Source organism: Convolutriloba macropyga, chromosome 11 (assembly GCF_964194025.1).
Source record: "Convolutriloba macropyga chromosome 11, txConMacr16.3, whole genome shotgun sequence".
Taxonomy (NCBI): domain Eukaryota; kingdom Metazoa; phylum Xenacoelomorpha; order Acoela; family Convolutidae; genus Convolutriloba; species Convolutriloba macropyga.
In genome coordinates, this window is record NC_134478.1 from 52,259,022 (window position 1) to 52,286,810 (window position 27,789).

The 27,789-nt window shown below is 35.1% G+C and overlaps 1 protein-coding gene and 1 non-coding gene across 2 annotated transcripts in view; both read left to right on the forward strand.

The window, feature by feature from the left end:
• The window catches only part of LOC142349168 (uncharacterized), a 155,842-nt gene that overhangs the window by 25,439 nt on the left and 102,614 nt on the right, over positions 1-27,789 (forward strand). Inside the window, exons 5-13 of the mRNA XM_075400581.1 lie at positions 423-716; positions 1,035-1,325; positions 5,780-6,073; positions 9,768-10,058; positions 12,163-12,456; positions 12,865-13,155; positions 13,874-14,167; positions 22,255-22,545; positions 22,935-23,130. Of these exons, the coding sequence (XP_075256696.1) occupies positions 423-716; positions 1,035-1,325; positions 5,780-6,073; positions 9,768-10,058; positions 12,163-12,456; positions 12,865-13,155; positions 13,874-14,167; positions 22,255-22,545; positions 22,935-23,130 (2,536 nt within the window). The remainder of the gene's footprint in view (positions 1-422; positions 717-1,034; positions 1,326-5,779; positions 6,074-9,767; positions 10,059-12,162; positions 12,457-12,864; positions 13,156-13,873; positions 14,168-22,254; positions 22,546-22,934; positions 23,131-27,789) is intronic.
• On the forward strand, positions 23,737-23,820 carry Trnay-gua (transfer RNA tyrosine (anticodon GUA)). Its single transcript is given in 2 exon segments — positions 23,737-23,773; positions 23,785-23,820. It is a non-coding gene; the product is annotated as a tRNA-Tyr (tRNA).

Sequence of the window (27,789 nt, forward strand, 5' to 3'; positions counted from 1 at the left end):
TCAATGTTTAATTTAATTTAATCCAATTTTCTGAGACATCGCGCGATCCTTTTATGGTCAACAGCTGAAACATGAAGATTATATATGAATTCAAACTTACGGAAAAAATAACTGGCAACTTTTAATGAAAACTGAAACTTCATCTCCTCCGATGTTTGTCAAAACTTTCAATAATCATCATTTGGGTCAAAACAATTAATTTAGTTCTGTAGCAACTTTGGGAATTTTCCCATCCATTGTATGAATACCCCCTAAAACAAACATACTATCCATTTTCTATTTGTCGAGTACAAAAGGTCACTTACAGTGACTGCAAAAAAACTGTATTTAATTACGCTTGTATATCAAAACTAAACAATTCAAACTCAACAGACACCAGAGACTGGTCACAGTAACTCTTAATTTCATATCCTGATTTTTAGATCCGAGAGAGCCTAAAAATAGCACAATTGAAACAAGTCGGGACACGACTGAAATTGTTATAACTGGCGCCTCGTCATCGCCCGTTGAAGCCGAAGTTGGACTTATTGATGTGTTCGATCTTGACTCTTTATCCCCAAATGATGGTACTAATGATGGCCCAGTTGCCGTAGGGGGTTCACTTACGTTGGGCAATTTGACAGCTGGAACCGTTTATTCAATCAATTTGAAAAGTCGAATTACTTCTTGCTCGGGAGTAGACTCGCCCAATACTACAACCATTATTGAATGCACAGGTATTAGTTGTTTTGTATCTCAACTGCATGATTATGTTCTGCCTGTTGATTTCATAATTTTGTTAATAAATTCGAAATCCCAGAAAAAGCACATTTTTCTTTTAACAGTAGAGCACTTAAGGAATTTCTCACAGTCTCCATTGAAGTGTTTTTTTATGAAATTAAACACAAAACTGATTCTGTAATGGAATCAGTTCATTTAATCGACGGTTTTAGCTTCAATCGTGTCCCTGATGAATTTCAATTCAACACTCACAAATATCCAATGATACATAATCCGCCTCCTTAAATTAAAGCAATTATTATTTTCTGCTTTAGTTCCTCGAGAACCTAAAAACACAACAATCACAACTGCTTTTGACGAGAAAACAATCATCATAACGGGGAATTCAACTGAAATCGAAGCATCCTCAGGTCTTCTTGACAATTACAAAATTCACTCTCTTTCACCGAATCATGGCTCGAACGATGGTCCTGCAAGCAAAAATGCGTCACTGATTTTGTCTGATTTGACTCCAGGAACGGAATACACGATACAAATGAAGACTGAAATCGATGGATGTGGTGGCGTGACTTCAACTAATTTCACACAATTTGTCGAATGCACAAGTACGTTCAATCTGTATCTATTTGGTCGATAAGCTTTTTTTTCTAAATTTCAATTGGAAAACGAAAGCCAGATATTCAGATTTTTTTCATCATCTAAAATATGTCTCTTACTGTTTCAATGAATTTTTATATAATTTAAAATAATATTGATTTTATTTGGTACAATTCATCTCTGTGCTCATATACATCTTGATTTTTTTTGTTGTGAGAAACTGTCTGCCGATAATCTCCAACACTGCAACACTTCAATCGAAACTGATATCCGATATTACATACAATTAAAGTTATATAACTAGGAGTACTTGCCAAAAAAAATCTTTATGCCTACTTTTCTGATCACGAAATATTGTATTTGAGCTTGAGCAGATATTTGAGATTGAATTGCCCATTTTATACCTTTTATTGCTGTTTCACATTAGTTTCCCAAAAAAATTTTGAGTTAGTCAACACTTAGTTTTGAAAAGATAGCTATTATAATGTTAAAATGAAGATTTGATGTCGTTTTCAGAACTTTAAGTTCTGCAGGTTGAACTTGCTTGCTGGGTTTAAGAAAAAGAACAAGAAGGAGCCAAAAATAATTATAAATTTAGTTTAACAGTAATAAATGAAATTTGCATATTTTCTTGAGTTCTCACCAAAATTAAAACCATTAAGACATGATTATCAACCAACATAGAAGTTCTTTTGAAGTTTAATGACACCGGGATTGACGATTTATTAAACCGCTAGTTTAACTAACTTAACTAAGTTGTTAACAATGAGAAATGTGGTTCCTATGAAGAATCTTAACTATTAGTTTGAAACTCACTTGGCAACTCACTATTAGTTTGAAACACAGGCTTTTATTGCAACTCATAAAGTGAAGTGTTCCTTAACATTAGAATTAGAGTATAATGAAAATTGATCGAGAAAAAGTTCGCACTTCAAATTTAGAAGAAAACTCGAAGAAAATCGGAATCAATAGTTACGTGCATGGCAGTTCTTTTTTTACAATTATCTGCTGGATAAATTTTTAAACTAATTTTGTGAAAAATTTTTTTTATTGCGTTAAACAAAATCAATGATATCGCCAATGAAAATGTCGCTCAATGAGCTACAAAAATGAATCTCCTCCAAAAAATAACCACTTTTTTTAGTGTAGAGCTCGGCTAAAAAAAGATGATTTTTCCCAATTTCGTCAATCAAGTATGCTTATGGCTGCATGTGTCTGACAAAAATTGGAAGCCGTTCCAATTGAACAAAAACTTTGCTGATTTTCTAAGCTGATTTGCTGACCCTAGTTGAGACATTTGATTAAACGTCTCGTTGAATGCTTTGACTTTCAAATAGACAAGGCGGCTCGTTATTGTGCGTTCGCACATGATGTTCCGACCCGAGCTCATCTACATTTTTGACTTAATTGTCAACCAAATGGAGAGATAACAAAAATAGATGTTTGAATTTTAAAAAAAATGCTACATTTTAAGTTATTTAAACACACTAAATTCTGCCTCGATGAAATAGCAATCATAGGTTTTATTCATGTGACATCGATAACTCATCACAATAAGTCGTATGGCAAAATATAATACATCAAAACCACGAAATTTTTGAGAAAACCCATAGTATCAAAGTCAAAAAATTCTACAGCTTTCAACGGAAGCCATTTAATACGCTAAATTATGCCTGGATGATGTGACGACTAGGATGTTTGTCATTCAAAATTTATCAATAAGACATTACAACAAGTCATTGACTATGAAAACAACAACAAAAACAGGCAAAAGCCAAAACTCGGTAGAAAATTGAGAGAAGAAAGTGTCGAAGCTATTTAAACCATAAGCTTTTTTCTCTGAAAACTTTTTCAACGATCCATTGAACGTCTTCACTAAGCCAATGGGAGCTATCAATATAAGGATAATGTAATACGATTTCAAAAGGAACCAAAATTACTAAAAAAAATCCAAAAATTATAAAAATTATGAAAACTCGTTCACCGAAGTCAAAAAAACCAATACTTAGAAGACAAAACCGCTAACTAGATAAATTTTTGCTGATGTAGAAAAAAAAGCGGTTCTGTTATTACCGAGACTGACTTACAATCCACGAAAATAAGCTTAAGATTGATTTATGTTCAAAAAAAAATAAAAAAATATTTTTAAAGTCTTAACAGCCATTAAACTCAAAAGCTTTCATAGGAATTCAATGAATACGCTCAGCTATGCCACGATGGGAATACAAGGATGTTTATGATGCCTAGGTAATCAATAAGACATCACAATATGTCTTATGATCATGAAAAAAAAACAACAAATACATGCAAAAACCAAAATTTCTTTAGAAAAATGGGAGTAGAAAGTGTTGAAGCCATTTAAACCATATTTTTTTCTCAGAAAGTTTTATCTATGATCCTCTATCTAGGACGTCTTCACGGACGTCTTCACGGACGTTTTATCTAGGACGTCTTCAATAAAGGAAGATGTAGCCATCAATATTAGGATGACGTGATAAGATTTCAAAAGGAACCAATAAAACGAAATGTCCAAAAAATTTTTTTAAAAAAATTGAAATCTTGTGGCATTGAAGACGTATAACTAATAGTTATTTGATAAAGCCTCCAATGAGATTAACTTATGTTGCAGTGGTATGAAGGAGTTCAATCCTGTTTTTACTGAGACGAACTTACAGTTCACAAAAATAAGTTTATGATTTACTAAATTTAAAAAACTTTCGAAAATTTATTTTCAAAGTCTTAACAGCCATTAGCTGTCCACTCACAGCACTAGACAGATTCACTTAATGCTCTTTAGCAAATCTATTGCACCTTTAGTCAACATGTTTATGCCATAGGATTATAAAACTTTAATAAAACCTCAAAAAATAAATCAAAGTTTCATTTGAAATTACGAAATTTGAGATACGAGTCCAAAAAAAACATGAGCGATCCCTTCGAAACAAATTTTTTGTTCATTGGGCTTCATTTGATCGCAAAAGAGGTTTTTCATTAACGGAACTTCGATATTAAAAGTGTCTAGTAGTCTCTAGGTGACTTGAAAAAACAAAAAAATTGCAAAATTTTCTAAAAAAAGCTCCCAAACCTAATTCGATTTTTTTTTATATATTAAACTTCCCTCTAAGACTAGAACTAGTCTTTATTTTCTCCTTGCGTTTATTAAAAACCTAAAATTGATTTACTTTTTGGCGTGAAATCTAGTTTTGAATTAAATTTTTCGTCGAAAAAACGTTAATTCGAACGAAAATTACGGTAAAAGTGAACAAAAGTGAACCAAATATCCAGTGTTCACATGAAACTTTTAACCTCGATAACTCCTCGAAAAAAACGAATATCAAAAAAATCTTTTTAATATCGAATTCTACGCTGGACGAGCTTTTTAATGATATCACCCACATTTCTCTACGATGAATATATCGGTCGGCCAAAATTCACGGAACAAAAAAACCCACTCCCTGCTCATTTTCTTACTCACATAAAACTAAATTTTGCCCTTTCTGAACAGTCTAAGTTTTGAAGACAACAAACGTTTTATTTACGTCAAATTTACCGATATTATTAGCCTCATTTACTACTGCTTGAGTTTTTTATAACTATGACATTCAATCCACTTGAACCACAAATTTATTCAAATTGTTATGGTCAACTTTTTACCGAGGAGCTACAAAAATTGGGTCTTTCTCATTATAGCCCCCCCCCCCCCCCCAGCTTAGTGGTCAGATAACCTATAGCCCCCCAAACATGGTATTTATACCATAATGGGGGGGCTATAATTTCATGGGGGGGGGGGCGCTATAATGGGAAAGACCCCAAAAATTAAAATTTATGTTTGATCTGGTTTTTTTTCTATACTAGCACAGAATATGACCTATTTTGTTGCATTTATTTGTTTTATTTTGGCATCTGGGGTTATGTAATTCGTGAAAAAATAAAGCTGTGCGAAGCAATTTTTACAGAAAAGGTCTCCTCTTTTCTGATTGTATAAACGAAAAGTAGATAGTTGTAGTAAATGAAGTGCTGCTGTAAACCAATACCTCTTTTATTTTTAAAAATTTTACTCGATCTTTTTAATCATCATGTTGTAAATTGTGATTTCTTCAAAACAGCAACGAAAGGGTTGTTTTTGTTATCTGTTCAGTGCATCATAACAGATTGCTAGCTACTTTGCTATTTTGTTGCTAATATCAAATTGGTAAAAAATTCTGTCAAATTTCTTGCTGGTTTATTGCAAGGTAAAATTTATTGAGATAATGGTTTTCTGGACGTGAGAAATGCATGCAGGCAGAGCTGTTTTCGAATTAAATGTTTCTAATAAAATGTACTCGCTTGCCATATTTATATTTTTATTTTAGAGCGCAGAAGTGAATTAAATTACGCCTTTACTTCAAAGTTAAAGATCATACTCGAACTTATTCCGCAAAGACTGACACACCATTTCTCAATTTCATATTTTGTTTTTTAGATCCCAGGGAGCCCAATAACAGTACCCTTGACACGAGTCGGGACACGACTGAAATTGTTATAACTGGCGCCTCGTCATCGCCCGTTGAAGCCGAAGTTGGACTAATTGACGAGTTTGACCTGGATTCTATATCTCCAAATGACGGTACCAACGATGGCCCAGTAGCTGTCGCAAGCTCACTTACATTGGGCAATTTGACGGCTGGAACTATTTACACCATCAATTTAAAGAGTCGAATTACTTCATGTTCAGGCATTGATTCACTGAATACTACAACAATTACCGAATGCACTGGTACGTAATGTTTTATATCCCTCAAAACATGCTGCGTATGGAGCTCTATTGATTTTGATCAATATATTTCCCGTTAATTAGAAAGAGAACAAAATTGCCGCTTTCCCGTTTAAGGTTAACAAGGACGCTCGGTAATGTGCGATCGCACATAAGGTTCCAACCCCGGTCATTCACAATTTTGGCATAATTGTCTACCAAATGAGGAACAGATAGAAAAACACAAAAATTCAAGTATCTTTCAAAAAAACTGGTGTATGAACAAAAAGATAGCCTCCAAAGCTAATAGCTCAGTGGAGTAAAAAATGAAGCTTTAGATTGATGAGATATGCCGTTATTAAGAAAGTGAGCGAAGACGAACGGCAAAATCAAACAAAAACAAACATTAATTACACCAAAAAATTTATGTCCGTTTTAAAAAACAAATGATAATAACCAAGTCAAAATAACGTCAGATAAATCTGAAACTAAACAAAATAAATTGTAATTCACCAGAAAAAAAATGCTTATTCACCAGTTCATAATAAGGCTTGGTAACAATGAGACAAAAAGAACAGAAACTTTAAAATTAGAAATGGAACAGAAACTTTTTAAAGTTGTAAAAAAACAACTATTTTCAAAGTAATGAACACTATAAGGAATCAACTAAAATAGGTTTGCTATTGCCAATGCTTCTATCTTTTAATTGTTTTTAATTAAGACATGTTCTCATTCAATTTTTGATGCGGTTAAAAAACCAACAAAAAGACAACAAAAAATCAATTAAAACTTGCCAGAAAACGCTGTCGGATCCGTAAGGTCATTTTTTGGCCCTCAAAATATGTTCGATTGCATCTTTGTCGAACACCAATAATGTATATTGTGACTGCTCATTAATGAAGCTAGGTAACAATTACACAAAAATAGGAAAAAGAATAAAAATTATCTAGTACTTGTTTTTTTCGAAAAAAATTTTTCCAAAGACATGAAAGCCATTAATTACAAAATGACAAATTTGAATAGGTTTGTCCATTCTTCCAAAAGAAAACCTTTAGACCTTCAATTATCCGGAATATGTCTTATGTCTACAAAAAGAAGGTCAAATATGACAAAAATCAAAAATTCATTTAATTTTTTTTTCGAAAAACCCGTGTGGAAGCCAGTAAAGTCACAACAAATTCTTTAAAAACATTAGGTTTTGTGACACCAATACATTTTGACACTTTTCCTTGAAATGTATTCATTGGCTTGTCATTAATGAAATTAGGTACAATTAGACAAAAAAAAGAAAAAAGGCAAGATTATGTAACACTTGTTTTTCTCCAAAAAAATTTATTTCCAAAGACATGAAAGCCATTAATCACAAAATGAAAAAAATGAATAGGTTCGTTTATTCTTCCAAAGGAAGCCCTTTAGACCTGCAATTATCCAGAACATGTCTTACGTCTACAGAAAGAACGTCAAATGTGACAAAAATCAGCAATTAATTTACTTTTTTTTGTAGAAAATCCGTGTCAAAAGCCAGTAAAGTCATAACGAATTCTGTAAAAACATTAAAATTTGTTATATCAATCCCTTTCGACGCCTTCCCTTGAAAAAAATTGTCATCTGTAACTTTTTTAATTAACGAGACCAGTTAACAAACAGACAATAAAAGGAACAAAAATGCGAAGTTACTGTGTTTTTTTATTTTGGAAAACAGTTGTTTTCAAAGTCATGAAAGTCCTCAGCTATCTACTATTATCAGAAAATCGTCTCATTTAATTTTCCATGAAAAACCAATCAAACTGGGTCAATGTACAGGAAATTAAAAACGACTAAAAAGACAAAGTAAAAACGACAGTTAAAGACAAAATTATAAAATTCAATTAAATTCTTCGAGAAAGTATCGTCGAAGCGGTAAAGAACCACAATCTATATCTTTAACACTATCGATTGTACGTGTTAAATATTATCGATTGTACGTTATTTTGAACGCGTATAATGTGATATTTGAACTGTCAATAACGTAATAACTTGACAAAACTAGAAAATACAAAAAATGGACAAAAACCTAAAAATTAAAAAAAATTGTGAAATCTGGTAGTATCAAAGCCAGAACACCATAACTTAAAGCGTAAAACCGTAATAGAGACCGAATTTGAATTCAATAGAAAGAAGGAGCACTCTTTGATTGCTGACACTAAGCTAAAAGTTGACTAAATTCAGAGAAATATGGAGGCAAAGTTCAAAAAACCATTTTTTATTTAAAAAATCAAATATTTTAAAAGCCAAAACGACCATAGGCTTTCCAGCAATCAACTAGATAAAATAATTTGCAGCTAATTAGGAAGCCAATATGACCTATCATTAGTGCGCTTTGATTTGAATTGTTCTGTTATTTAATTAATATAAAAAAGATTGAAATTTTTATATAAAAATCCGACTGATGACAATCCGAATTTTTTTTGGTACAAAACTATTCCTGCTAATGCGGATTGTACATTAGGAATATTTAATTTTTCAAATGTCAGAGGTATAGAAATTTTGTTTGCTAAAAATTCAAAAATAAATGCTGAGTTTTTGATAATCAACGATTAAAGTTAGCAAAAAACGGCAAACTTTAATTACAGAGCACTATCAACGGAAGTTTCCAGTCTACAATGATTGCGTTAGTGGTGCTTGGGTGTGCACTTCCTGCAAATTTAATCAGAGTGGACTAAAGAAACTTATTTCGTGCTGTTTTTGATGATAAAGTCTGACTTTTGTGAAATATTTAGCCGGAATTTATGACAAAAAAAATTCAATAAAATAGCCGACAATATATTTTGTCTTTAAAAATAAAATAAACAACACTTTTTTGAAAAAAAAATATTAAATTTTAGCAAACTTGGCGAAATTTTAGTCAAAAGTTCCGAAAAAAGGTGAATAAAATCAACGGAATTCACTCTATTTTCTCGAAAGTTTAAACCTCAATATCTCCCTGTAAAAAACGAAAATCAAAAAAATCTTTCTAATTCCATATTCTACGCTGGACAAGCTTTCCAATGATACCAGTCTCAACTCTCTACGATGAATAAATCGATCGGCCAAAATTCGACTGAACAAATTCGACTGAACAAATTCGATGAATATATCGACTGAACAAAAAAAACCCATTTGATTATATAGTTCCTCCCCCCTCAAGAGGGGTCGGAACAATTAACAACACTATATCAATTGTTTAACTGGTCCTGTGAATCAATCTTGTGTTTCATGTTTGGTTAAGGTATCAATCAAAACTGTTTTCTGTTATTGTAACGTGATTATGAACAGATTATTAAAGCAAACGATAACCAAAGTTTTTAAATGATCACATTAGCCATACAAAAGAGAAGAAATTTCGTGCGCTCTTATAGAGCGATATTTATTCAATTTCGAATATCGATTCATATCAAACCTACATAACACCAATCAAAACTTAATTAACTGTCTCTAAAACTGTAGATCCGAGTTTATGTTTAGTGTCGGTAAACGCTCTATTAGCATCAATAAAAGCTATTAATTTTGTTGTAGCAATAATGATGAAAAAGAATATAAATAATAAAATGAGTCATCCAATGAAAACAATTGCGCGCGCTCCGATAAATTTTTTAAGCGAACTGAGAACACAAAAACTTATTTCAGGGCCAATATTCTCAAAACAAGTTACAGCAGCATTGCGTTATCTCGAAAAGATAATCATTTGTTTCCTTTTCAGTGCCACGAGAGCCGAAAAACACAACAATCACTACTACTTTTGACGAAAAAACGATCAACATAACAGGTGATTCAACAGAAATTGAGGCAACTTCAGGTCTTCTTGACAAATACAAAATTCACTCTCTTTCACCGAATCATGGATCAAACGATGGTCCAGCAAGCAAAAATGCGTCACTGATTTTGTCTGATTTAACCCCAGGAACGGAATACACGATTCAGTTAAAGACTGAAGTTGATGGATGTGGTGGTGTGACTTCAACTAATTTCACTCAAATAGTCAAATGCACAAGTAAGTTTAAGCTGTTTCGATTTCTATTTCAGTTTTCCTCTCCTCGTGTCCATTGGAAAAGCAAAGCATTTTAATTTCAAGACACAAGATGGCTTTTTACTGCTTAAATTGAGTCTCACTCTCTCTGATAAGTACTGGTGATTAAATTAAATAAACATGGTTTTTGCCCAGTCACAGATCACTTGCCACTACACGCTAAATCATTATGTTAAAATATGGCACGTGCGTCTGGGGGATGCAAGTAATAAGCACGCACTAAACTGGAGTGTGCAAACGGAAAATATCCAAAAAATCAAAACAAATTTTCATAATCGATAAAGTTTTTTCAATTGGAAATGCTCATTGTGTTGATAACACTGGTTGTTGTACCAAAACGGAGGCTTATTTCCATTGGATATTACAAAGGAAATCAGTGAAAACAACATAAGAGAAGTTTCAAACACTCATGACATTTTGCAATAGCTGTATAACCCAGTTCAAGGTCTTACACAGCAACAACTTTACTTTTCACAATATTCAGCGCAAATTTTACAGAAATCATCGTCGAAAAGACACTCAAGTTCAAGTTTCTGTCCTCTTGCTTAGCAGTCAAAAACTTTTCTAATGTTTCCTCTCTAACTAGATCAAATTCATTAGAATTTATGGTGAAGTACATGCATTGAGTTTTTCTAAGACTAGCAGCTTCTAGCGGGGAAAATTTGTCACTGCCAAAATTATTTGTGTGCTGCCAATAAACAAACAACAAAATTCATAATTCACGGCTAAATCCCACAGAGCTGCTACAAAAATTCTATTATCACTGTTTCTATTATCAGATTATCATAAACAGTGATTTACAGAGTTCGAATAATTAAAATCGAAAGAGATTGTTTATCTTAACGATACGCCTTAAATGTCAGTCATTTTCATGTGCATATTCTTTTTTGAGCTCAAATTGGATCTTCTCAACAACTGCCTTCATTTTACAAAAGAGGGGCTATTTTTGAAGAGAATATAAGCTAGCAATTTATAAACCAGTCAGAGACGAGAAATAACTTTCCACGTATGCGCACACTATGTTAAACTGAATAGAATAAACTGCACCATGCTATGTTAATTAGCCGAATAGAAATACAAAGCGAAAAGAGTTTCCGACTGGTGGGTCATTGGATGCGCTTCGGTGCGATAACCAACCCGCAATTTCCAGATTACATCCCACAGCGCACGAGAGGCACGGAAGTGAACAGCGGTCCGCAATTGCGGCTATATAAACTGTAGGCCAATAATATTATAGTAAAATATAGCAGAGAAAAGCGGGCGATTCTCTACTAGGTACCAAAGGAGAGTAGTTGTTGAAAAGATTCCTCAAATTTGATGCATTTGATTGATTTAAAATTAGAGTTTTTGAAAGCTGAATAAATTTTTTAAGGCCTCTTGCAATCACCCAGCATCAAAACTGATTCAAAATCTTTTCAGAGTAACATCAACTTTCAGTAATGATTCAGCAAGACTTATGAATAATGTCTATAATGATTTTATTCTGAATCTCCTCTGAATCAGAAAAAAGTTCAGATTCATTTTCCAGGAATTTCTCTAAATGATTGGAAAATTCAGAATGCAGTTTGAATTAGCTTTCAATTAGAACAAAAATCATGAATTTTTACATCGTTAAAATAAAACTCTGTGGCTCTATGATTCCGGAAAAAAAACTATTATTATTTATTACTACTGATTTCAGCCAAACTCATTCCTTTTTGTAAATAATAGCCGCTCAATTTATTTTGCGCAGTTTTGCTGTATTTGAACACTAATTTGCTTTCTGGTGTCGATTAATAATTTCTTGGATGATTCAGAATATAAATATGCTCGACTTGAATATCATAAAAGCAGAAAAAAATTCTTCTAAGCTGCATAAAATTTTAAATATTACGACGGTAGAAAACTCAGGATTCTAATTTGGTTCGCAAAACTTCAGATCTATTCACTAATTTGGGTGGTTTCCCGCAAAAGGGGAAGTTACTAAGTCTAAAATTGTTCTGCAATTGAAAATTTTTACTGAAATGTTTGTAAACGATTAGCTCTCATTTTACGCTTGCTTCATAAGTTGTAATAAATAATTTTTTAGATCCCAGGGAGCCCAATAACAGTACCCTTGACACGAGTCGGGACACGACTGAAATTGTTATAACTGGCGCCTCGTCATCGCCCGTTGAAGCCGAAGTTGGACTGATTGACGAGTTTGACCTCGATTCTATATCTCCAAATGACGGTACCAATGACGGTCCAGTAGCTATCGCAAGCTCACTTACATTGGGCAATTTGACATCTGGAACAATTTACACCATCAATTTAAAAAGTCGGATTACTTCATGTTCAGGCATTGATTCACTGAATACTACAACTATTATTGAATGCACAGGTAAGAAGTTTTGTCAATTTTTGTACCAGTTTGTCCCCCCTTTTTTGAAATACCCTTCATTTTTACTTTTATGCCGTTTTTAGAAAGTGTCCTCTGATGTTATTTCTCAATTCGGCTCAATTATAGCGTAGTGAAATTAAAGTTTGTGGATACAGGCGTTGTAAGCACGTTATAGACATTGATATTTTCTTTAAATTTGAGCAGGTTTAAAACTTTGAACTTGGTCCGTATAAGAAAGAAATTTTATGAAGAAAAAGCTGCTTCTTGATAGATGTGCTTTTCTTTGTGCAAAGTTTCCGCGTAACTAATCATTGAACATTACTAAAGCCGTGCCAAAAAAATAAATTTCGTGCATTAAGTCGAGGCGGTTTTTCGAGCGACAATCAAACTGCTTGAAATGTTTTTCAGTTCCCCGAGAGCCCAAAAGTACAACAATCACAACCACCTTTGACGAGAAAACAATCATCATAACGGGGAATTCAACGGAAATTGAAGCAACCTCAGGTCTTCTTGACAAGTACAAATTACACTCTCTTTCGCCCAACCATGGCTCAAATGATGGACCAGTTGACAAAAATGCGTCACTGACTTTGTCTGATTTGACCCCTGGAACAGAATACACGATTCAATTGAAGACTGAAATTGATGGATGCGGTGGTGTTACTTCGACGAATTTCACGCAAATTGTTCAGTGCACAAGTAACTTAAGTTACTTTTGTCTCGTCTTAAGTTACTCGTCATTTGCTATTTAGTATCCCTTTCTTCTAGGTTTTTTGTAGGTTTTTTGTCTGCTGCAGTTAAACTTATCATTTGAACAGTTTTTTTCTTAAAATTTTGTAAAAATTAAAAGTTTATTATGCTCACTTTTGTACCACTTTAAGCATGAACGTTGAAAGTTACACAATTCTTTATGCAAAGAATAGGTTGTACTTGAACTTCGTACGTTTAATTGCTTCTGCAGTTTATTTATCTATTTATTTTTATTCTTATTCAATTCTTTTTCACGTCCATTAGTTCTTTCACTTTCTTAATATATTGGAAATGGGCCTATAATTTCCGATTGAAACACTGAAACACTCAGAGATTTGTTATTAACTGACTGATGTCATCTTTTACCAATTTTCCTTGACATATTTTTTGCTTCTAGTTTGAGCCGGCCTAAATTAAAATAATTTATCGCACCAAATTAAGTTCGCTCGTTAATTAATAGGTAATCCGATGATAGGAAAATTAGAGTTTGAAAGTGTTCAGGATCATACGACAAAAACGTATTGTAAAAATTCTGTTTATTTTCGCAAATTAAACGTATGAAGCTTACATTTAGAAGTCAGCAATGCAAATATATTTATTCTGGAGCAAAATTGAATGCTAATTTGAGATTTCCATTTTCTATCTCAGTTTTTTTCCAACTTTTCAGACCCAAGAGAACCCAAAAACAGCACCCTAGAAACGACTCGCAACGAAACTATGATCATAGTAACGGGTGCGTTGTCTTCACCTGTTGAAACGAATCTGGGCCTAATTGATGAATTTGATCTGGACACTATTTCACCCAACGACGGATCAGACGATGGTCCAGTTGCAGTATCTGGATCTCTGACTTTGAGCAGTTTGACCCCTGGAACAGTATACACGATCGATTTGAAGGGTCGCATCACTGCCTGTTCGGGGGTAGATTCCATCAACACGACTGCAATCACAGAGTGCACAAGTAAGGCTCATGTTTAAAATGAACTGATTGGTTTACGGTCGCTAATATTTCGATTTCAAGATGTCAATCAATTGTATATTTTAATTATTTCAAAAGGTTGAAAATCCTTACCTTATTTAACTTTTGCTTCATTTTTGCAACTATCTGATTTCAACAGACATATATTAAACAGACATTACCCAGGTTGTGTCCAGGCCGAAATGGCCTCGGATCAGAACATCCCAGAGATTGTCTCTGGTCAGACTAAAGTGCGTTCAAAATAGTCTGATCAAAGAATGGTTGTAGAATTTGAGAAATCCTACTTTTATCGCAAAATGTCGCAATAAAAATGGATAGAACTTGAATTTCGAAAATCGGTTATCATCAAATTGTTGGTAAGACTGTTGGCTTGCAATTAAAAGCCATTCGACAAACCAGGTAATTATGGAACAAAAACGTGTGGCTTTATAAGTTGAGCAGGCGCAATATTGATTTTCTGTGGGGGACCGAATTTATAAAAACTAGTTATCATCCGGTATTTACCTCAGCGTGATCAAACATGGTAGGGAGTCAGTACACACTTGGGGTAAAATCCATTGTTGTCGCTTTTGGGGAATTTGTTTTACAGATTCCGTAGGGGCTTTAAACTTCCAAATAACTCGAGTTTCCTTGAGTTCATAGTTCGACCGATTGATTAGTCGGTAGCGTCATAAGTCTGATACTGCTTTTGTTCTAGTTTGAATAGCTTGAAAATTAGTCAGCAATGTACAAAGAAAGCGTTCAGGTCATTCAATTGTTCATTTGCAGTCATAACAAATTTACGTAGGTAAGGCATAACTAATGTTGTCAATAATGAGAAGTGAAAATATTCTTTTATTTTGATCACTCTTGTACGTTGTTGCTTGATAGCTACTAAGGAGTAGAACAACAATATTCCCAAAAAATACGACAAAAAGAGCTGTAGCCTAGTAGTTGACCTGTAGAGAAGTTGTGATAACAAAAACATTGTTGAGAGAGTTGAATTGACTTGATAAAATCCGAACACCAGTTTGAGCGATTGGAAACCAGAACTCCGATTTGCGCGATTGGAAATCAGACCACTTGAAAACACCGGAGATCCACAGCTAGATCAAGCGGCTGAACTATGATCTTGTAGAATTGAGAGAATAGTAGCTCTTATATTGTGAATTTTGTTACAAAGTTAAAGTTGTGAAACATCTTTTATAATAAAACTCGGGTTGAATTTTGATGTGATTTTGTGATCTTTTACATTTCTTGTTTATTCATTTAATGTTATTTGATTACTCAATTCAATTCATTATTCCCAAGTAGAGGCTCTTACAGCCGACAAGAGGAGCTTGGGGAAAATACTCCAATTGAAGTCTGAGAACCATCGAAACACCCCTTTGAACTTGATAGAATTTTGGGCGATAGTCGGTCCCCAGCTAGTCAGCCTAAGCAAAGTACAAAATTCTACAGTGACGCTCCTGGGTGGAATATCTCGGGACTTCTTGACAATTGGAGGGGCTGGATCGCTGTAGCGGTTCCAGTTGAACAATAGTGGACTTTGCAAGTGCGAACAAAAGAGTGAAGGAGAATTTTCTGCGACAAGTGTAGAAGAAAGAGAACCCCTGGACGGAGTCAACTTGGAGCTTGACTGAGAGGCACACAGAGAGTGCGAATGTGCATAGTAATTTTCAGTTCAGTTGGAGTTCAACTGTGGGTATTGTTAACATTTAGCTTTTCTTGAGTCTAGAAGATTGAGAGAGTGGGTTTTGACTTAGTCAAGAGCGTAAGTTGCGTGAGGCTCAGTTTGTGCAGAGAGTTGAGTAGAGTATCGGCTTTCATAGTGAAGGTTGCTACAAGGCCTTTGCCGAGATCAATAGATTTGTGATGCAAGGTAGAGAGAGTCTGAGAGTTTGAGGCAGTCTGAAAAGGGAAAAGATAAGTGAGAGCAAGTTATTCAAGACTGTCATTGTTAATAATTGGTTTTTCTTGAGGAGGAAGGCCAGTTCAGAATTTCGAGAGCTTGGAACAGGAAGTTGGTAAGCTGGTATTTGGCAGATGACAGTTGGTGACTATAGAGTAGAGTATAGAGAGAGTAGAGTTAAGAGAGAGAGAGAGAGATTTTATAAGCGGCTTTTGTTTTCTTTTCATACTGGAGGATTACGAGTTAGAGAGTTAAAGTGTTTGACTATGGGGGAGAGAGCAAAAAAATATATTGCAAAGTAGGCCAGTGGTGGTTCAGCAGCAGCAGGACGCTAGTGGAGAGTGGCAAAGCAGATTAAGTCAGGTTAGAGGTACAGTAGTTACTATTAATAGAGTAGGAATTGTGCTTAGCAGAAGTGAAAGGCTGAGAGATCTTCTGAGACAGAGAGGACTGTTAGACAGAGTAGAAAGAGTTAGTGCTGACGAACACGACGAACAAGTAGAAAAAAGAGATACATGATTATTTAGTAAACTTGGATTGGAGTGCGTTCCCGTTTGTCGATTATTTTCCGTCGGAAAGGTTTCCGATTTGGGACGACTGGAGGAGGTACTACCTTGAAGTTGTAGATGTGTTAAAAAGGAGTGAGGACCAAGTTATGTCGTCAATGCTTTGTCTACTGAGAGGATAGGACGTTGCAAGCCTTTCGCATTTGCCTTTCGGATTCTGGTCGTCTGAGACTGGTGAAGTGATAATGTCGTTAGGACAATACTTTGACATCACTGAGAAGAGTCTATATATAAGTAGGGACAAAAATTTTAATTGTACGGATTATAAGTGGGGGATGAAGAGTAATTGAAGAGAAAGCGGAGAGTGGGAAGTGTCAAGCAGAAGGCAGGATAAAAGACTACATAAACGAAAACTCAGAGGAAAATTCTGAGCTTAGTGAAGTTGGTTCGGACATTCTGGGAACAGGATACAGTAACCAAGATGAAGCAATGAAGAACTTCCAGAACGTGGTAGATTGGCTACAATTGTGTGAGCAGCAAGCAAAACAGCTAGGTCTGAGTATGTTATGTCGGAGAAGTGAACAAGTAAGCGCAAGTATGTATTAAATGTCGGTACGATCAAAGAACCGAACAGGAAATTATTGTGATCCCTTGTGAAAGGATTGAGACAAAGAATGATTGTACAGAGTTTGAAAAGGAGACACTGAAAAGTTTTGATGAAGAAGCGTGTCGTTGAAAAGAAAATATTAGTAATATGGGTGAACAATGCAAAAAGTTTGATGAAGAAAAAGAATTGGCGGATAGAGAGTTACAGTCACAAATTGAAAAAGAAGACGAGAAAAGGCAGCGCCTTGAGATGCCGAGGCTAGTTGATATATGGAGCAAAGAAAAGAGAAGACTACAGGAGGAGAGTAGAGAAAAAAATCACGTCAGAATTGGAGAAAGTAGTCACACCTGAGGGATTCGAGTACTGTGTAGACCGTTCATCAGCGAACGATGAAAGAGATGACTGTCTCTTCATGAATAATTTGGACTGTGAGGGCAGTGAGGATGAGGAAACTGAGCTTCCACCGGAGGTTTTTGGATGTACTCAAGAGACAAACTTTAAGGATGTACCTCTCATGTCACCTGTGTTTCCGTCTCTAGTAGGAGGCGGTGATATTGATATGAGAGAGATAGAGTCCATTCATAGAAGTTTTGCCCAATGTCTAATCGAGGACAACCTTAGAGCTAATCTGATTGAAGAGAAAAGCACTGTAATTGGAGAAGTTCCATGTATAGTTGAGAAAAGGGGTTTTGTATCTAGTAGAGAAGAAGAAGAGTCTTTTCGACACGAAAACAAAGTTGGAGAGAAAAGTAATGGTTCTGTTTGTCCCGCAAGCGTCGGTTCTGGATCCTGGCAATGTACAGACTCACAAACAAAAATGATTGGAGAAATTTTTGTTGTTATGTTGAATGGAGTGGCAACCCGGGTGACTTAAAAGAGAAATGGCCAAAGCTGTGTGCAGTTAATAATCCACAAGGGGATACAGCGTTTCAGGAGTTTGAGGCAGAGTTAGAAACTAGTACACGGGCAGTTGTGAACTTTCAAAATGATAGGAGCGTATTCCAGAGTCCAAAAAATTTGAATAGGCGCGATCGGATTCAAGTTCTTTCCAGGGATTGTGAAATAAATTTCTGCTGGGAATCAACAGGGGTTCTTGAAGTTAGTGAATCAAGCACGTCTAAAGCTGACTGCGTTCAAGTACCTGATAACGGCCCTTCAGTGGTTTCAGTGGTACAAAGTAGGTCGGAACTCCAGGCCAGACTGGAAAAGAACTTTTCTAGAGTTGAAGACGCGTGGCCAGAATGGAGGCGAGACTGTCCCGGTGCTGGAGAGTGATACTGAGCCAAATCGGACGCCCAATTAAACAAGATTTAGTCAACTACCCCAATTTTAAGAGGAAACTTGGGTGTCTTATCTTGTCATCACAGCTGGAGAACAGCTGAAAATTTTTTGGTGGGGTAAATTTTTAGAGCTTTGGAGCAGTTCTTTATGAAAAGCAGATGTGGAAGAGGCACAACCATACTTGGCAACTGATGTTTTCCATGTGATCACAACTGAGGAATTGGGTTTTCGGTCTTCTATTGACAGTGAAGATGGAAGTTCATTAGAATACTCAAACGTTTTTAATCGCATGACTTCAGATAGAGTGGAGGACGGATATGCTGACCCCCAAATGAATGCAGGAGTCGAGGGAACAGAGCAATTTCAGAGAATTAACGAGGGACATAGAAGGCACAGCAATGTGTTGATGTTTTGAAGAGACTCCGATGACCTGTGGTTTCATTGGGAGCGGCGATTAACTGTGTTAGTCAGGGCCACGGCCCTCGAAAGGAATGTTTTCCCTTCTCTTTGGGGTCTCCAAACGACGTCGGAAGCAGAAGCGAGGAAGTCCATGCAATGCCTATTTTGTGATTGTGTGGTACCCACTAGTTGATAGCACAAGTGATGTAGTCTACAACAGAAGAAGGGAGCCTTAGTCAGTAGTCAAAATGCATTATGAGATGATGGGATCGATGGCCGATGTCCATAAAAGAAGAGATGAGTTCTGTCAGAGAGGATTCTGTTTCAACGGTCGTCGAGACGATGTCACCTGGGACAATGTGGCTTCGGACAAGTCGGAAGGAAAGATGGAGAACAATGAAGCTGATGAGGAGATGGTGCTGGAGGAGGAGACCTCCAGATTTGAGGTGGCAGTCCAGTGAGGAGATGGGAGGACATCCCTTCAAGCATCAAAGGAAGAAAGATTTTGAGAAAGTACAGTTGGTTTGATATTCTTCAGCATGATAGCTTCGTCTGATTTTAGTGTCAAATTTTGTGTTTCAAATTAGTTTCAGTGTCTAATCATCGGTCGGTAAAGTGCTAAAGTTATTCCGAAAAATTGATTAATGGGCTTTTAAGTTGGTTTATGTGGCAACACAATCGCTGGATGTTATTACCCAAACTGTAACTGGTAGAGAGTGCATGAAGAATCGATGGTTAAATCCAGAAACTTGTTTTGTGATTATTGGGTAGAGCAAGCTAGTTGTATATAACTAATCTTGAAATATCATTAGATAGCTGAGTTGAACCGTTTTAACTAAATTGATGGTTACTAAATTGTTCAAATAAAGTTTTTGGTGAGATGGTTGGGTTAAATGATATTGTATAAGATTCGATGATTCAACTAACCAGTTATTGTGTAGATCAAACAAAACAGAAAGTTGTATTGATGTACCTCTTTATTAGTTGTTATATGTGCTGTATCTATAAACAGAGACAACTTTTTAATTTGTGTAATCCTATTAGTAGTTTTAGCCGTAATCGTTGATTTGATTTCAATTGCTGTAAATTTGATAAATGTTCTAGAGTAATACGTCGATGTAGTATAAATACTCATTTGTAGATAGCGATTGCTCACCAACTGGTATACTAGACCTAGCTTGAGTGAATAAGTCTTATAAAGAAAAGTAAGGTATGCATGTAGCATAACCTACTAAAAAAAGAGACTAGATGTAACAACAAGATAGATAGATTTTTTATGATTAGATGTGGTTGAGATTTAGGTCAAATGCCAGTTTAGGCAATTAGTTGGGAGAATAATAGTCTAGAAGGGAGGCGTGTAGAATTTGAGAGATCCTACCTTTATCGGAAAATGTCACAATAAATATGGATAGAACTTGAATTTCGAAAATCGGTTATCATCAAATTGTTAGTAAGACTGTTGGCTTGCACTTAAAAGCCATTTGACAAATCAGGCATTTCTGGAACAAAAACGTGTGCCTTATAAGTTGAGCAGGCGCAATATTGATTTTCTGTGGGGGACCGAATTTATAAAAACTAGTTATCATCCGGTATTTACCTCAGCGTGATCAAACATGGTAGGGAGTCAGTACACACTTGGGGTAAAATCCATTGTTGTCGCTTTTGGGGAAATTGTTTTACAGATTCCGTAGGGGCTTTAAACTTCCAAGTAAGTCGAGTTTCTTTGAGTTCATAGTTTGACCGATTGATTAGTCGGTTGCGTCATAAGTCTGATACTGCTTTTGTTCTAGTTTGAATAGCTTGAAAATTAGTCAGCAATGTACAAAGAAAGCGTTCAGGTCATTCAATTGTTCATTTGCAGTCATAACAAATTTACGTAAGTAATGCATAACTAATGTTGTCAATAATGAGAAGTGAAAAGATTCTTTTATTTTGATCACTCTTGTACGTTGTTGCTTGATAGCTACTAAGGAGTAGAACAACAATATTCCCAAACAGTACAACAAAAAGAGCTGTAGCCTAGTAGTTGACCTGTAGAGAAGTTTTGATAACAAAAACGTTGTTGAGAGAGTTGAAATGAATTGATAAAATCAGAACACCAGTTTGAGCCATTGGAAATCAGAACACCAATCTGAGCCATTGGAAATCAGAACACCGATTTGAGCGATTGGAAATCAGACCTTTCGAAAACACCGAAGAACCACAGCTAGATCAAGCGGCTGAACTAAGAGCTTGCAGAATTGAGAGAATAGTAGCTCTTAAGTTAAGAATTTGGTTACAAAGTTAAAGTTGTGAACCATCTTTTATAATAAGACTCTGTTTGAATTCTGATGTGATTTTGTGATCTTTTACATTTCTTGTTTATTCATTTGATGTAATTTGATTACTCAATTCAATTCATTATTCCCAAGTAGAGGTTCTTACAGCCGACAAGAGGAGCTTGGGGAAAAAACACTCCAATTGAAGTCTGAGAGCCATCAAAACACCACTTTCAATTTGTTAGAGTTTTGGGCGCTAGTCAGTCCCCAGCTTGTCAGCCTTAGCAAAGTACAAAATTCTACAATTGTTATAATATATTAATTTCATGAAAATTGAGGTTTTCAGAAATATACTAAACTAAGGAAAAGCCAATTCTAAAAGTTTTGCGAATGAAAAGAAATGCCAGGTGCCGAAAACAATATTGTTGAGTGTGCCATTAATTAGTTCATGTTTTTGACTCAATGGATGAACTTAGACAGCTTTGCATAATTACGTCATGATCTACACTGAATCCATAGCTTTTCATAAGGGGAACGGCAGATGCTATCAGCTGGGCCTCTTTTTTTCTGATCAATCCATCAAACTCTGTTGAGTCTCTGATCAGAATGCTGCTGTATTGTTGACTCTTGGGAGAGACAACCTCTGTCAGTAAAAAAACCAAAAAAACCTTGAAAAAAAATTCGCGCGAATCGGCCTCTGATCAGAGTGATGTGCGCACGATATTGAACACAAATTTTGATGCCCTCTATCAACTTCTTCATTTAATGAATGTAACGCGCCATATTTGCTGATTGAGTTTTGTAAAGATCCATATTTTAGTGATTGATAATAATAAAATGAAAACAAAGTAACTTTAAAACGGAAGTAATATAATGTGTTTTTGATGTAACCTGAAACAAAACATGGGAAACTAACCAATAATCATGAAAACAAGGTAAATGGACTGAATACGAGACTGGTCCGCCTAACGTTCCTTGAAGAAAAGTTTGCATTCCAATCGAAAATGTCGACTTATTCGCCTATTCTAGGCCATAATTGAGTTCATTAACGTTTTTCTTGAATTAGCGCAAAAAACATCCCATACATTTTTTGTACTAAGTTTTTCAAACGATTTACTTTTTTTCAGTTCCCGTGCAGCCGAAGAACACAACAATATCAATAGCATACGATGAGACCTACATAAACATAACTGGAACTCCGACTGAAATTGAAGCAGAAATCGGATTGCTTGACAAGTACAAAGTTCACTCTATTTCACCCAATGAGGGCTCAAATGACGGCCCAGTTGTTAAAACTGCCCAGTTGACTCTGTCCTCGTTGACCCCTGGCGAGCAATACACAATACAGTTGAAGAGTGAAATTGATGGTTGTGGTAGTGTGACATCTAATCTATATACAGAAATTGTTCAGTGCACAAGTTAGTTAGAGGTCAACGTTAAGTTGACCTCTATGTCATATTTTATGTATTTTGATTCAGTGGATTGATTTAAACATAAAGATCAATTTTACTATTTTAAGTGTACGGATTGATACTAAGATTCCTGTAAGTCAACATAATGCAATGCCGCATCACGCGCCTCATTAATTAAGGTTTGATAAGATTGAACTGATCTAAAAAAACAAGATTATACAGCGAATATATTGTTTTTTTGAGACGATTCCCCAGAAAGGGGCTGACCGAGTAATTCAAAAAGGTTACCAGCGCTTGAACTAAATATTCTTATGATTTTAAATACTATTTTTTACCAGACTGTGTGAATACGCACAGGGTTTCTGAATTTTGAAAAAAATCATATCCAATTTTAGAACCCTCAGTGCCCGTGTTACACCCGATAACATTAGACGACTACAACGACACTGAAATTACTATCTCATGGAACCAATCCGACGTGTTTGCAAACTGGACTGTCGGCATTTCCCCATCCAGCACAACCAGCAACGGAACAGTCACTTCCACCTCCCCCGGAACCATTACCTGGCAGGGATTAACTGAGGGCACTTGGTAAAAATTTTTCACTATTTATTTATTTAGTCAGTTAACCCGGGTCCAGATTAACTATCTCATTTATATCTAATTGAATTATGCAAAGTTTTCGTTGATGACGTTAAATTGGAGAGAGACAAAAGTTGAATCAGATGAGTACTGCAAAATTACATAACATTATCGCTTGGAAAAAAATTGTCAAGATGGATAAAATTTGAAGTTTTTTGTGATTCATCGCTGAATTTATTTAAAAATTAGCACACTTAGTGCCATTTTAAATAATTTGCATCTGCTCTGTTTTTTATACCCCCATTACAATTTATGTGTTGTTATAAAGCAATGTAAACACTAGCACGTGCTCCTGTGGGGGGGGGGGGGGGTCAGCGGATATTTTACAAGGAAAAAGAAAAAGAAAATTTCCATTATCTTTTACATGATTTTTAATGGAGTCTCTGACCCGGAAGGAATTTCGCATCTGTTTTCGCTTTGAAATTACGCATGATGCGCACACGAATCCGCCCAGCAAAAAACTCCAGAATGAATGTGACAAATTTGAAACTAAATTTGCAAAAAAAACAATACCACCAGGAAAATCATGACAGATAATATCAAGTAAAGACTACACCAACGATAGCTCAGTTGGAAGAGCGGAGGACTGTAGATTTGGCTGTGATCATTAGGTCCCTGGTTCGAGTCCGGGTCGGTGGAAAGGGTAGTATTGCGCCTCTCCTCTTGAAAACGTTATGATGATTGGGTCTTTCCCATTATAGCCCTAATTTCGACAATTTTTCAGCTAATTTTCGATAAGTTTTAGGCTAATTTTGCCGTTTTCCGGACTTATTTTTGACTATTTTTGGTATGCTTGACGATTTCATGACCTTTTTTGTACAATTTCCCGGCTGTTTTTGACAATTTCCTCCACCAATTTTTTACATTTTTTATATATGCTAAGTCTTGTCTAGGACTTGTATATCTAAATGTAATTCTTAGCCAAGACGTGTATTTAGACGTGTACGTTTTAGCCAAAGACTTGCATTTAGGCATGCACGTGTTAGCCAAGACTTATTTTTAGACTTGCCGTCTTAGCCAAGAGTTATTTTTAGACGTGCATATCTTAGCCATGACGTGTAATTAGACCTGTATTGTGACTAAGACCTGTATTTAGACTGGAAAGTGTAAAAAGTGAAATTATAGCTCTGAATCAGTACTAATATAAGACTCGCAATTAGACATGCCCAGTACTGATATTGACTTGCCCTATATGTCCGGGCCCCAGGTTAGGGGTCAGATAACCTATAGCCCCCCAATCATGGTAAATAAACCATATTTTAATGGCAGGCTATAATTGAAACGACCGTGTTATTCATCCGGAAAAAAAAACAAAGTTTGAGGGCAACAAAGCAAATTAAATCTACTTAATTTTCTTTATAGTGGAGAAAAAACACAAAAAATGGTTCTTTTAAAGTGTAATGTGAAGAGTACGTGTCACTACATAGTAATTTGTTATGTTCAATATGGCACGTACGTCTGGGGGGTGCAAATAATATGCACCCACTAAACTGGGGGGCACAAACAGAAAAGATCGACAGTCCTCAGCAAATAATCTTTCCCAGGTTCAAGATCCAGACTGAATCAACCTATGATCAGACCAATATCGAGCGCTCACTAGCTCATAAACGTGTTTTTGGTATGGTTTTCCCCGCCGAAAACAAAAATTTCAGACAAGCTGAGCCACAAAAGAGAAACTGAGGAGATCCACTGATTCATCTAGACCCCATTTTTGCCACCAACTGAAATTGAACATTAGAGACTTTAATAGTACAAGTTATCAACGACTTGACAAATCTTGATAAAGTCTCTGTTAAATTTTTGGATAAAGATTTCAAATAACTACAAACAATATCTTCAGATTAAATCAGACAAGATAGCTTAGTACAGAAATGAAAGAAAAGATTTCGAGACATTAAAGAAATAAGATCTTGACAATGTAAAACAAAGTACTCTAAAAATGCCTTTTCCCTAGAAGTTCGAAAGATAAATTGGAGATCATTTTATTTATCAGAAAATTTTGAAATCATGTATAAAAACTTTTGTTCGTCATTGGAAACGGTAATCAAAAAGCTTGCTCCACAAAAGACCGTCTTCATACGCCATGACAAGCGCCTAAACTAACGCTACCTCAACAATGGATATCAAAAAATACAGTAACAAAGTTTGCACAGACATCAAATAAAAACATTAAAAATGTTTTGAAGCAGGAAAATGAAAAACATCTGCAAGATGTGTTTCAAAACTTCAAAAGTGCAGGAGAAAGGTGGAATTTTATCAACGAAATCAGAAACAGTGAAAAAACAAAGACAGAAATACCAAGACACAAAAACAGTTTTGGAACGGTTTTGACCAATGGAAATGACATTGCCAATCTTCTCAACTATATAATTTCAGCGTTAGGTGTATATTTTGGTAAAAAAGAACAGTATCAATTCTGTAATAATGCGGCACGCTACAGTAACAAATTGGTTTTCAGGTATACGACAACCAAAGAAGTATTTGATAAACTCAACAAGTTAAATGTTAAAACACCGTTGGGTCCATCACTCATTCCATCTTGGGCATCATAGCTGAACCTCTCTGTTTTTTGTTTAACCATTTCTTAACTAAACAACTCTTTCCTGTCGACCTTAAGCGTGCCCAAGTGTTGCTTCTTTTCAAGAAAGATGATCCTGAAGATCCGATAAACTATCGACCAATTTCGTTTACTGGAAATCTAGCTAAAACTTTCAAAATCCTTCTTCGAGATCAAATGTTAGCTTATTTAGAGAAATGTTAGCTTATATATCACATCATATTCTTCTGCAAAAACTAAATTTTTAGATCTTAGTGAAAAAGCAAATGCAATTCTAAAATCTTATCTAGAAAACCGTGTTCAAAAAGTCAAATTCTCGAAGTATGAATCAGCTTGGATAGCCCTTAACCTTGGAGTACCACAAGATACTGTGCTAGGCCCACTGCTTTTCAACATATTTGTAAATGATATGAAAGTTGATACTGAAGTAAATTCCAACATAATCCAGTACGCTGATGATACTTTTATCTTTTGCAATGGAAAAACGATTTTTGAATCAAAATTACATCTTGGAAAAGTATTGCTAAACTCATTCTCTTTTTCAAGAAAAATTAGTTAATTGTATATGAAAGCAAAACCGAATTCATTATTTTTGGAGCCCCTAAAAGGAACAAACTCGAAGAAATAGTTGTTGACGGATGTACAGTTCTCGACAAAAAATTTGTGAAATTTTGGGAATTGATATTGACTGTAATCTTTTTTTCGATGAAGAAATAAAAAAAAAAATGTACTAAGAAAAATGGCTGTCGGCATAAAGGCCATTTACTCCATCAAACATATTTTTCCAGAAAAAACTAGATCTGTTTTACTGAACGCTCTTGTCATTTGCATTACCCAACTGTTCTGTTCTCAAGTCTTGAAAAATCACTTCGAGTTACTCTAAAGAAACAACTGAATGGTGGCATAAAGGCATGTTCCAATAAAATCAAATTTGACAGGACCACTGATCTTAAGATAAAACACAAAATCTTACCAATACAATACTTCATAAAGTATCGGGTTATTATCTATTTTATAAAACTTCTAAAAGCAGATCTACCAGCTTTCGATGAACTCAAGTTAGCCACCCTAAGTGCTAAAATGAATGACCGTACAAACAAGCTGTCATTTGGAGCAAACCAAAAAACAAATATAATGCTAAACTGTTTTTTCAAAAAAGGAAAATGACTGGTATAACGATTTACCTCTCGCCTTGAGGCGCAATATCCCTAAAAAGCGGGCTCTCAAAACTACAATAAAAAATCAATTCTGGAATGAGTTTCTAAAAGAACCAACGGTTTCTGAATTGAATTCTTATCTCAAATCTTTCAAGTTCAATCTTAATTTGACTTAATTTTAGGGCGTAATTTATTCTTCTAAGAAATGTTAATTGGAGGATTAGCATTTTTTAAACTTTTCTTTTCTCGAAAATGTTAATTGTAAAATTAGCATTTTTAAAAATTTTTCTCAAAATTATAATTCATCTCTTAATTTGTCGATATTTGATCGCATTGTAAATTTAATACAATTTTAAACATTCACAATATGTGACGTTTGTTTCATTTATACTTCTTAACACTACATTGCCTTTAAATTATGTTCTGTAATTTTTAGTTCATGTTCAAAGCAATTAACAATGTTTTTCTCATTTTATGTATAAAAGCAAGTATCCCTACATAGCATGTTTACTCTAGTTTTAGATTTTCAAATTCAAACTTCAGACAACAACTAAAAATCTGACTCAAGGGAGTTCTTCCGAGTAACATAGGGTTTTTTTGTCTTCTTCATTTTTATTTCAATCTTGTGACCGTTTTTGGTGGAGGTGATATAATTAATTTTAAAAATTGATACGAACGGTAAACAACCCTAATTTTAAATTTCTCCAAAATAAGCGAAACGATATAGGAAGCAAAAAACAAAAAACTCAAAATAATGTTTGTAAATTGACGGGAAAGTTTCTTAAGTTGAGTTGACAGCTGGTTTTTGAGAGCGTTATATACTCGGTTTTGTTTTCTTTCTTCTCCCCTCCTTATTTTTTTTATTTTTACTCAGGACAGTTAGTGGCGGAGTTG